The sequence below is a fragment of the Anomaloglossus baeobatrachus genome, chromosome 6 (genome assembly GCF_048569485.1).
Source record: "Anomaloglossus baeobatrachus isolate aAnoBae1 chromosome 6, aAnoBae1.hap1, whole genome shotgun sequence".
Lineage (NCBI taxonomy): Eukaryota > Metazoa > Chordata > Amphibia > Anura > Aromobatidae > Anomaloglossus > Anomaloglossus baeobatrachus.
In genome coordinates, this window is record NC_134358.1 from 547,933,699 (window position 1) to 547,946,350 (window position 12,652).

Below are 12,652 nucleotides of genomic sequence, written 5' to 3' on the forward strand. Positions count from 1 at the left end.
TATCTCAAGGGCTGTCACAGAGTAGAAGGATCAGCACTATTTTCATTTGCACAAGGAAAGACTAAAGGCAATGGGATGAAACTGAATGGGAGGATACACAAATTAGATATTAGAAAATCTTTTTCACAGTGAGGGTGATCAACAAGTGGACCATGCTGCTACAAGATATAGTAAGTTCCCTTTCAATGGAAGGCTTCAAAAAGAGACTGAACAGATATCTGTGTGGGATGAGCTAGTGAATCCTGCTGTCAGCGGCGAGTTGAACCAGATGACCCTGGAGGTCCCTCCCAAATTCTATGATAAATTGAAAAGCGCTTCAAAAACATCAATAACTGGGTATTGATACAGCACTGCAAACTAATGCCTGGAAGAGAAAAGTGCAAAGCAGAAAATAAGGTAATGAGGTGTGTATTTAATAAAATACAGAACTTTATAATGCCTAGAAGATAATTAAATAAAACAAAGGATTAGATACTCTTTAGCTGTAAAATTTGTGAATAATGCACTTGTGAAACACATTACTATTATACACATATGTGATCACACTCTTACAATTTAAAGGCCTGTTAAGGTGCACTGCAAAATAGAATAAGTAATTAAGCCATCTTTTTCATTTAATTTCTATGTTATAAGCAATTAGTCCATCAATAGAAAATCCCAAGTAGAAAGTTACTCGCTCAATACTTTTGCCACTTCTAAGGTTTCCAAGATAGGCAGGTCGAACTGGGATATTGGTTGCATTGCTGCACTCCACATAGATCATGTTGTCTTCTTCAACCACACCATGCAGGGGGAGGAGGAGGTCTTTAATTATTGCCTTTTTCCAGATGTCGCCACTCTGCCACAGATAATTTAAATCTGATATTGATAATTCAGAAAAGTGCTGATCAATTTTTCCTTTGTGAATGAACCTTTTTAAGCCAGTCTTTTTACCAAGATAGAAATGGGCTAAAGGTTGCTTGGCATGTAACATGTGCCTATAATTGCCTCTGAAAGACTTTTTCATAGCGATAACATAATCCCCTATATGTTCAGATTTGGAATCCAGTTGTTGGAGGTTTTGTGGCCAGAACAATAGAGATGCCAAGAAATAGGGTTCTGGGAATTTGTGATAAAGTCCAACGCTATGCATAATTTCTGATAGATGCTTTTCAAGTGTTTCAACTGGTTTTATCTGCGTAGATTTGGGAGAAATGCAATGAAGAACAATATTTGCCAAGATAAAATTTTGCTTATCTCTAGGAAGCATATTTGATTCATGTGTGGATTTCTCTAACAGATATGTGTATGCTTGGACAATGCTTTCCATCTTTTGAATATCCTTTCCATGGTCTGTGAGATATTCCAAGATTCCTGAGAAACGATCGGCATTGTATTGTTCCAAACACACCCTGTATTCCTCTTTACATATTAAATCGCTCTTCTTTTTTTGGTCTGTCTCACTGGTAATATGCATTAAATCCAGATCACAGAACCGACGGTTGTATTTTTTGCGAAATTCAAAAACTCTGACTCGTGTTTTAAGTTCTGTGCTTTCCTCATTAACAGTCCTTTGCTTCATATACACAAAATAATCTTGGAAGAAAGCAAATGCTTTTTTTAAAGAAGCTTTTAGTTTCATTAAAAATGGTCTATGTTCACTAAGAATATGATTGAATTCTTCATTTTCTTTGTTGACATTGTCCACTGAAATATCCCATCTACCAGACAAGAACTGTTTCAAGTGTTTTCTAGACAGTCTGTCATTTGATTTGAACCGTGGAATATAAAGAAGAATATCTGCTGTGCATAGGCAGACTTCAATCTGGCCCAGGTACCCTGCTGTATTGTACACACCGTAATGTCTGGCATTAGATCTTTCACATTCAAATCTCTCCTTTTCTGTTTTTTCTGTTTGTTCTTGACACTCCTGAAAGGTGTTTGATGCATTAGAAGCAATTTTTAGTAGGCTGTCAAGTTCTTCTGAGGAAATAGGATTGTCTTTGTTTATTGCTTCCATCTTGGCTTTCAACTGGGACTTGTAGATCTGACCTAAAGTATCTAAAATAAAGGAACTTGTAGGTGCAATGCATACTGCCTTTTTAGCCCAATCAAAAGAATCTGTGAAATTCTTTTCCCTAATGTAGAAGTGTCTTGCCAATGCTTGGCAGATGAAAGGGTTCAGGTTAAATCGCATAGTGCCGTCTTTTAGAACCTGTTCCACTTTAAGGCTTCCTTCATCCTTATGTATTTCCTCAATCAAAGGGGAAAACAAGGTATCACTTTCATATCCATGTTGCTTCCGGTGTCTTGTGACCAACATACTTTGCATGTTTTGCGCTAAAACTTCTCTTCCAATTCCAGCATCATGAAACACAGGGGTTTGCAACAAATCCAGCATAATACTACTCTGCTGTATGTGATATGTGTCCTTTAACTCCACTGTACATTGATGTGCAATCAGTGGGTGGATTATGCGCAGTCCTTCATATCTGCCATATTCTTCTACTTCTGTGCGAATAAATATTGTAGCATAAGAGCCTATGGTATCTTCAATGCTTTCCTGAAGCCACGGTGATTTTATTGCTCTTATTCCAAGAAACTCCTCACACATAGATACGGAAATGGTGGAATCTTTTACATATTTGTTAAGAAGGGCAATAAAGGAAATGAGCTGGGTTGTCTTACTTGCTTCTTTTAAGCCTTTCAGAGTATTTCGTACCGTTTTTTCAATATATTTCTTGTCAAAATTGTTTTTCATGATCATAAATGAGTAGAAATTATCAGGCTTTTCATGATGCTTTTCGATTTCTTCCAATTTTTTTTTAAATGCTCTTTGTTCCTGCTCAGAAAGTGTATTTATTAGAGCAACACTGCTTGTGCGGTAGGGTTTTGCACTTTCCTCGGGGTTCTGAGATCTCACACAATTTAATAGGATTACAACTGGCTTCTCATATCTTATATGTCGTTCTGCAATTGCCGACTGCAAATTACTCTGCAAGATAGATATACTTTCCTCATCTTTGTCATCTACTAAGAGCAAAACCGGATAAAATTCATTGCTGCTAGAGGATCCATGAACTGCAAAACTAACAACTTCTTTTGCAATATTGGAAAAGCTATCAGTGATTCTATTTAAAGTGGCACAGCGGAAGCTTTTCCGCAGTTCCCAGAGAACATGCATTGCTGTTGTGGTCCCTCCACATCCGGGGTGATGAAACAGAGTAATTATTTTTACACTTATTGGTTTCCCACAATTAGACCAATTTTCTATCTGGTCTTTCAATGTTGCTTGGACATCTCTTTTAATAAATGGTCCAGTGTAATTTTTGGATGAAAAATAAAAATTCCACCATGTTGCCTTCCCTCCTCTGTAAAAATTCTCTTCATGATCCTTCAACAATTCTTGAAATTTAGATTTATCACTCTCTATTTCTGTATCCTCACATTCATTTACACAAAGAATATCTAAAGAGGTCATGAGATCTTCATCTTTCCTATGTAAAATAGTAGTGGAACCACCATGTGATGGCAAGAAGCGGCTAGCTGATCGAGTAGTAGATTTTAGTCTAAGAATGGTCCCATTTAGCTCTTCAATACCCAGGTTATAAATACATCTCTCTTCTATTTCTTCCTCACTTATCATTCCTGCTTGCAAATCTTTCCATCTTTGAAAAGTTTCTTTACTTTTGCAAATACATAAGATGTCAGTCATACCCTTTAGTTTTTGAAAGAATGCACGAAATACTTCATTCATGGAGTCCAGAGGCTCTTCAACAGTAGACAGTAACAAAAATACAACAAGAAATTTCCCTCGCTCCATAATATCTTTTTTGGCAAAAAAGGAGACCAGATTTCTGACATCATCGGCTTTCTCCTTCTGCCACAAACTGTATTTTAGTGGTTGGTATTCCTGACTCTGAAGATCACATCTCCCGTTACAAAAAATCCAGCTGGGCTGTTGATATAATTTAAGTTCTTCAATGTTTTCTTGCGTGAAATTTTCTATTTTCTGGTACTGATGAGGGAAATGTAAATTTGACTTCCTATTTTGTTGGTAAACTTTACATAGTCCATTTGTGACTGACTCTGGATCAAAATCAAAAACCGCAAACCAATTTAGTTCCTGAATGAAGGCTAAATGTTCTGCTTGAGATTCATGGCATTTATTAACTATCAAAATGTACCATTTGTAGTAAGAATTATCCAATGAGCCTCGGTTTCCTGTTAGTAAACTAGCAAGTTTAGAGCCATCCACTTGGCTACAATTTTGCTTCTTTTTGCTCTTATCTTCCGCTCTTTTTCTACCTTCATCCCTTTTTTTCATGGCAGAGTAAAGTAATTCCACATTACTATTTTCGGAACTCGCCCCTTCTCGTAGAAAACAATAAAGTTCTTTACTTTTTCTCCATTTTTTGTCTTCGAGCAAATACTGAAATATACTAAATATCTGTGACTCACAGTAAGCAATATCAGAAACCACATCTACTTCTATAACAACTAAATCAGACTGAGTGTTCTGTTCGTGAAGTACGCTGACAAAACGGGGTGGCCGAATGCAATTTTTTGCCAAATCTAATTGATTTTCTTGAAAGTATTTGCCAATCATTTGATCTCGATAGTTAACAAAAGTTTCTGTGTTGTCTATAGGAACACCAACAATTTGTCCATGTGGTTTGTCCCGCACTCCAAAATGGATGGTGCCATTGGTACGTGCATTCATGCATGCAGCTGCAAATTTAAAAACCTCGTTGCAGAATTTCATCTTTTTATCCTCTCCTGTGGCATTTGTTGTGTTTGTGAATTCCTTGTATTCGTGAATTGGGTCAATATAATTAAATGTCCCAGACTCAGATGGAAGAAAATGGAATTGAGTATAGGATTTGCTTTGATTAAGCACATCAAAAGGGTAGGGTGTTACTCTTGTCCTCTGAACCTTATCTGAGTCGATGGCTTCAAGAGTTCCTAATTCACTGTGTAGAGTTTCTTCTGTTTTGACAAGATTTCTTTCTATTTTACCTGAAGGTGTGACATTATTTTGCGCTGTTTTTTGCCCACTTACAGCACTTGAGCTTTGGTTAACATCTTTGCTCTGTGTAGTAAGTTCTTTCTGGCCATGGACTAAGAGTGTGGCAGGTCCTTTTTTAATTCCCATATCGCAGATGTCTTTTTTAGTTAATATCTTTAGAATTCTGCCATCCACATCTTCATTGTACAGAATATCTGCAACTGCAGAGTCAAGTTTTAGTTTTCCAGTAACCCATAGCTTTACATGATCTTTTGTCCAATCATCTACATCAGCAGGTAAATTTGATAAATCAGCCATTTTGAAGATAAAGTCGTTGAAATTCCTAAAAAAAAAAAAATAAAAAAAATAATAATTTAAAATAAAATACATGATAAAGAAAATTCATTACAATGAAAATTGAAAGTTTGTTTGCTCTGTCTGCAACTGAGAACACATTAAAAGCAACCAAGGAATTTACCCCTCTAAGGGTGTAAGTAGTAGTGATGGGTGAACCTAAACTGTAAACTCTGGGGTCTATACTGGACACTTAGTGCCTTTACACGGACCCCGAACACCGACTTCTCAGGGAAGTTTATGTTATGGTTTGGGTTCGGCAACCTGGATAAAGGGCAGGTGGGCTGCAAAAGAAAGCAAAATCATGATTAAAAGCAGGAGAATTATACTTACCGATTCTCGACGTGGCTGTAGCACTGTTTCCTGGTCCGATCATTAATCCTTATGAATGCCCACTGCTTACCCAACCCACTCTCTGTACCAGCATCTGAGATTGGCTGCCCTCACACTTGTTGTCTGGCTCCAGAAGTGGAGTGTAACAAATAATTGGAAAAAAATGTGATACCTAGTACAGACAGCTTCAGGCTGCATTCTCAAGCTGTGTGAGTTATCTTGACTCTGTATCAAAATACGAGGTACCCCAAAAGGCTTTTTGTTAATTTCAATATTTAACAAAAGACAAACAAACAAAAACCAAACGTTGTGGGGGTCCCCCTAGTTTTGATACCCAGCCAAGATAAAGCCGACAGCTGGTGGCTGGTTTTCTCAGGCTGCGGAGGCCCATGGTTATTGGGTTCTCCCAGCCTAAAGATAGCAGCCCGCAGCTGCCCCAGAATTGCGCATCAATTAAATGCACCAATCATGGTGCTTTACCCTACTCATCCTGATAGCCCTGGTGTGGTGGCAATCGGGGTAATATAAGGGGTTAACGACAGCTGTGATTTGTCAAAAAAATTAAAGCTGCCATGAAGCCTTGGTTAGTAATGGGGAGGGGTCTATGAGATCGCTCCATTACTAACCCTGTAATTAAAAATAAACAGAGAAAAATCCTTTTTTTTAAAAAAAAAAAAAAAAGAAGAATCAATCTTCTTTCTTCATTTTATTTACCACCCCAAAGACCACTGCAAGTCCGATGTACTCCACAGGCACAACATCCCGCAATGATCCAGACTCTGCTACTTCTTAGAAAACGTAATCACTCACTTGGGCCTGCAGAACACACTGACGGAGCCGCAGCTGAGAGCCGTGATGTCATTGAGTTCAACCAGAGGTCATAGCTGGAGGTTCCCAAGGTGCTTCAGCTGTGACCTCAGGTGAACTGACCTTAGATAAGCTCAACTGAGGCAAGTTCACTGCATATCCTGGGGGAAAAAAATCACCAAAAACGCAATGCGGATTTCATACATTTTTGTTACGGTTTTTGCCAGGAGATGTAGATTTGGTGCGCAAATGTCTGCAACCAAATACTCAACATGCGCACATAGCCTAATCTGGTATTTAGTTCAATGAATTCACCTGAGGTGAGTTCAAGGCATCTCCTGGCAGAAAAATGCACCAAAAATGAGTCAACACCGCATTGCATTTTTCGACCAGGAGATTCAGTGAACTCACTTCAACTGAGATCATTGAGTTCACCTCAGGTCACAGTTGGAGTACCGTGAGAACAATGATTTTTCTTTTTACTTACACAATTAGTAATGAGGGGTCATAGAACCCTCCCGATTACTAACCTTGGGGCTTGATGGCAGCTGTGATTTTTTTGGGGGGACAAATCACAGCTGTCATTAGCCCCTTATTACCCTGTTTGCCACTGCAACAGGGCAGTCGGGATGAGTTGAGTAAAGCACAAGGATCGGTGCATCTAATGGATGAGCCAATTCTGGGATGGCTGCATGCTGTTATTTTTTTAGGCTGGGTGGTAAAACCATGGGCCTCTCCCAGCCTAGAATACCAGTCCCCAGATGTCTGCTTTCATAATTGGAGGAGATCCCAGAACGGGTTTGTTTTTTTAAATTTAAATAATTACAAAAATAACCCACATGGGGTCCCTTGTATTTTGATACACAGCCAATATAACACACACAGCCGGTGGCTGCAGCCTCCAGCTGTCTCAGTTATCTGCCCTGGGTATCAAAATACAAGGGACCCAGCACGATTTCAAATTATTTATTTAAATTTTACACTCCTCTTCTTGGCCCAGACTGCTAGTATGAGGGCAGTCAATCAAAGAAACTGTTACAGAAGGTGGGCAGAGGAAGCAGTGGATATTCAAAAGGATTAATGATCAAACTAAGAAGCAATGTTAGAGATGTGTGGAGACTTGGTAAATATAAATTTTCCTGCCTTGCAGCGCTTACTAACATCATTTTTTTTAGCAGTTAAACTCAGGTCCCATAGACTTATATGGGGTACTGGGTTTGGTTCAACTCCAGGCCCAAACCGAACCTTTTATTTATTTATTTTAAGTCCGGCCAAACCCGGCGAACCCATATTGCTGCACCAACTCTGCATCTCCTGACAACAAGAAAGCCCTTAATGTTCCTTGAGTTCTCAGTTGCTGGTACTTCTGGAGGCCGTGAACTTTTATCAGAGTTCACAGCCTTCAGGTGTCCCAACAGCTGTGAACTCCAAGAAACTTAAAAACACCTTTAAAGGGTTTCTGGGACTCACAGGTGCCGCCATGCGGTTTTGATGCATTTTTTTTGCCTAAAGATGCAGATTTGGTGCAGGAACTTGGTGTATAAATGTCAGCACCAAATCTGCATCTTGGGGCAAAAATGCCCACAATATTCCAACTCAATGAGTCCACCTTAGGTGAGGTCACTTAGTTCAATGAATTCACCTGAGGCGAGTTTACCTTTGGTCACAGGTGGGGGACCATGGGAGTCTCTAGCTGTGACCGCAGGTAAACTATGACATCACCGCTCACAGCTGAGGCTCAGTCAGTGATTACCTGAAGCTGCAGTGGGTTGTCACATTTTCTAATGTGCCCTCGAGCTGCGATTTCAGTATGTAGCAGAGCCGGGATCATCATGGGACATCTTGTGCATTACTTCGGATCTGCAAGGGTATTTTTTGGGGTTAATAAAGGGGTGAAAGTGGGTGTGTGTATTTTATTTCATTGGAAGGATTTTTTCAGTGTTTGTTTTCTTTTCACTTACAGGTTAGTAATGGGGGGGGGTCTCAGATCCCTCTCCATTACTACTCCAGGGCTTAGTAGCAGCTGTGAGCTGTCATTAACCCCTAATATTACCCCTATTGCCAACGTACCAGGATAATCGAGAGGAGCCGGGTAAAGTCCAGAATTTATGCTTCTAATGGATGCAACAATTCTGGGCTACTGCAGGCTTCTATTTTTAGGATGGGGTTTCCAACAACCATTGGCCTCCCCAGCCTAAGAAAACAAGCAACCAGCTGTCGGCTTTATCTCGGCTGGGTATCAAAATTGAGGGGGACCGCATGGCTTTCAAAATGTATTTAAATTTGACACATGCGGTCCCTCGTATTTTGATACACAGCCAAGATAAGAACATAGCTGGGTGCTGCAACCTTTAGCCATCTGCTTTATTTGCACTGGGTATCTACAAGTGCATCTCAAATTTAGAATATCATCAAAAAAGTTAATTTCAGTAATTCAATACAAAAAGGAAACATATATTATATCGAGTCAGTACACACAAGTGATCTATTTCAAGTGTTTATTTCTATTAATGTTGAAGATTATGGCTTACAACCAATGAAAACCCAAAAGTTATCTCAGAAAATTAGAATTACCCCAAAACATATGCAAAAGATTCCTAAGCATTTAAAAATAGTCTCTTAGTCTTGTTCAGTAGGCTGCACAATCATGGGGAAGACTGCTGACTGGACAGATGTCTAGAAGGCAGTCATTGACACACTCCACAAGGAGGGTAAGCCACGAAAGGTCATTCCTAAAGAAGCTGGCTGTTCAGAGTGCTGTATCCAAGCATATTAATGGAAAGTTGAGTGGAAAGGAAAAAGTGTGGTAGAAAAAGGTGCACAAGCAACCGGGATAACCGCAGCCTTGAAAGGATTATTAAGTAAAGGCCAAAAACATGGGGAAGATTCACAAGGAGTTGACTGCTGCTCGAGTCAGTGCTTCAAAAGCCACCACACAGACGTATCGAGGACATGGGCTACAAGTATATTTATTGTATCAAGCCACTCATGACCAATAGACAACGCGTCTACCTGGGCCAAGGAGAAAAATAACTGGACTGTTGCACAGTGGTCCAAGGTGTTGTTTTCAGATGAAAGTAAATTTGGCATTTCATTTGGAAATCAAGGTCGCAGAGTCTGGAGGAAGAGTGGAAAGGCCACAATCCAAGGTGCTTGAGGTCTAGCGTGAAGTGCCCACAATCAGTGATAGTTTGGGGAGCCATGTCATCTGCTGGTGTAGGTCCGCTGTTTTGTCAAGACCAAAGTCAGCGCAGTGTCTTCCAGGAAATTTTAGAGCACTTCATGACTCCCTCTGCCGACAAGCATTTAGGAGACGGAAATGTCATTTTCCAGCAGTACTTGGCACATGTCCACACTGTCAAAAATACCAATACGTGGTTTAGTAACCACAGTATCACTGTGCTTGATTGGCTAGTAAACTTACCTGATCTAAACTCCATAGAGAACCTATGAAAGACTGTCAAGAGGAAGATAAGGGACACCAGACACAACAATGCAGACGAGCTGAAGGCAGCTATCAAAGCAGCCTGAGCTTCTATAACACCTCAGCAGTGCCACAGGGTGATCGCCTCCATGCCACACTGCATTGATGCGGCAATTCATGCAAAAGGAGCCCCGACCAAGTATTGAGGGCATTTACTGTAGAGACTTTTCAGTAGGCCCACATTTCTGAGTTTCAAATAATCTTTTCAGTGGTCTTATCTGATATTCTTCGATACTGACTTGGGTTTTCATTGGCTGTAAGCCATAATCATCAATATAACAGAAATAAACACTTGAAATAGATCACTCTGTAATGACTATATAATATATGTGTTTTTGTATTGAATTACTGAAGTAAATTAACTTTTTGATGATATTCTAATTTATTGAGATGCACTTGTTTATATACTGGTGACCCCAAGTTATTTTTCTTAATTTTTCCATCACTATAGGGATGCAGACAACATGTGTGTTTCAAACCAGTCACTGTCCTAGAAGGGGAGTGCGCAGTTGGACGGCAGCCAATCAGACATCGTGGCGGTGGGAGGGGGGAAACAGTGAATATGTATAAGCTTTAATGGTCAGACCTGGAATTAGTGAAACAGCTGCAGGGAAGGTCAGTAATATAACACTTTTGCTTTGTTACTTATTGTCTTTATTTGGCAGCCCCCCAGCCTTATCACCAGCCCCCCTAGCTGTTACTAATGTTGCGGGCAGGGGCAGATCATGGCAGGGGGGCTGCTCGAGACGCTCGGATCCAGGGTCATGGCGGTGGCTCGAGGGGAAACCGGACCCGGGCCTGAGCACCCGTCCGTCACCCGCAAGTGAAAAAGGGGGATTTGTTATATAGGGTAGGATGTCAGTAACGCCACCCAAGCGTTGCGATGATTGTTGGTGACACCGCTGATGCCTTGGTATGGGGTGCCCGGGGCTGATGGAGCGGGGCAGCAGGATGGTATCCCCTGCACGAGTAGGGGAGGTGTTGTTTCGGGGCCCAAGTGTCGGTGAGATAGAGTGATCGGGCACAGTCTGCCGGGAAGGACCGGATGGTACCGGTGTACTCACTGTTTTGAATAAAGTCACAAAGAGTCCAGGTAGTAAACCAACTGCCGGTGACCGGTAGCCTCCGGAGGGGTGTGCTCGGGTCCCGCACACCGGTGGACAGAACAGGGGCCCTTCCTCCTGCACTTTAGGTTGGTGTCTTGTGTGTTGACTAGTCCGGGAGCTACAATCCTCGACTACCACTTCACTCCTCTCACTCCCACTGTCTCCTCTCGACTCTCCTCTGTTCAACTGTTGTTCCCTCCCTTTGACAACTCAGAACCCCTAGGTGGGCGTCACCATCTGCCTGGCCCCGCCCACTGGTGTGTCCCTATTGTTCTGGGGGGGAGACTAGGCTTTTGTGGCTGGTGTTATGTACCTGTGTGGGGTTGTGTTGGAGGGCCAAGGAGGAGGGAATTGTTATGATCCGGAACCATGGAAGACCACCACAAATCATTGGTAAAAGGTGACAAGAGCATTGGCAACTAATCTGGCTGCCATCCCCTTACTAACCATCAACACTAGAAGTAGCCGAGGGGTGAACTAACATTCTGTGCACCGCGAACCCAGCCGGAGAACTAGCTATCCTAAAGGAAGGAAAGATGAATAACTCTCTGCCTCAGAAAATAGATAAAGAATAGCAAGCCCCCCACATTCAAAGACTGCAGTGATATAGGAAAACACAATACACAGATAGAGGATAGGATTAGCAAAAGGTGAGGCCCCCACTGACTAAAATAAGAAAGGACAGGAAAGGGGCTGATGGTGGGCAGAGAAAAACCCTGCAAAATTCCAAATTCCTGATAGTACAAAAAGGCCCTCACTCCGTCCTATACCAGGTGCTCTTGTCATACCAATGATCAGAAAACAACAATCATAACAAATTCAAAAAGCCACAAACACATGGACTTAAAGGAGCAATACTCAAAACAAAACTGCAGGGAGTTTCCCAGCTAAGCAACAGAGGGAAAATCCCTGCATGCAAATAAACTGAAAACAACCACAGCAAATGACAAACTCAGATAAGAGTAAAAGAACCAAACAATAAATAAAGAGCAAAGCACTTATCTAGGGTAGATGTGGTGTGGAGCAGAATGAAGCAGGCTGGTGAACAAAGAACAACTGACATCCGGCATAGCCTGCTATTAGACCAGGATTTAAATAAGTAGAGAGTTAGCAATGGAAACGCCCATTGCTCAACACACCTGGTCTATGTCCAAACCATTCCTGGCCACAAGAGGGAGCCTCCCAGCAGCCAAAGCATAACTGACATTCACAACAGGGAATCCTGCACCTGGAAGAAGGGTGCAGTCATCTGTGACACCCTGATTTTGTCAGGGCGTCACACTAACACATACGTTATTCCCTTCCATTGTCTTCAAGGGTGTTTGGATATGTTTGTGGAACAGTTCGACAAACTCTGGTAAGTTTGGCAAACTCAAACCGAACCTTAGAAAGTTTGCTCAGCTCTAGTCATGGGGATGTTAAAGAATATCCAGTGTCCAGAGTGGTCATTGAAATGTTACCTTACTGTAACAGGAATAAACAGTACTGTGACCATTAGAAATGGGTTAGCTCCAGAAAAAGCGACAGACACCTGGTTAAGTGGGGATGCAGTTGTGCAGGATGCCAGGGGTAGTGACTATG

At 41.3% G+C, this 12,652-nt stretch overlaps 1 protein-coding gene across 1 annotated transcript; it reads right to left on the minus strand.

The window, feature by feature from the left end:
• Window positions 1-385: 385 nt before the first annotated feature.
• Window positions 386-5,305, minus strand: LOC142244592 (sterile alpha motif domain-containing protein 9-like). The gene has a single exon (XM_075316843.1). It carries the CDS (start codon window positions 5,303-5,305, stop codon window positions 611-613), a length of 4,695 nt encoding a protein of 1,564 aa, XP_075172958.1. The 3' UTR covers window positions 386-610.
• Between the last annotated feature and the right edge of the window lie 7,347 nt (window positions 5,306-12,652).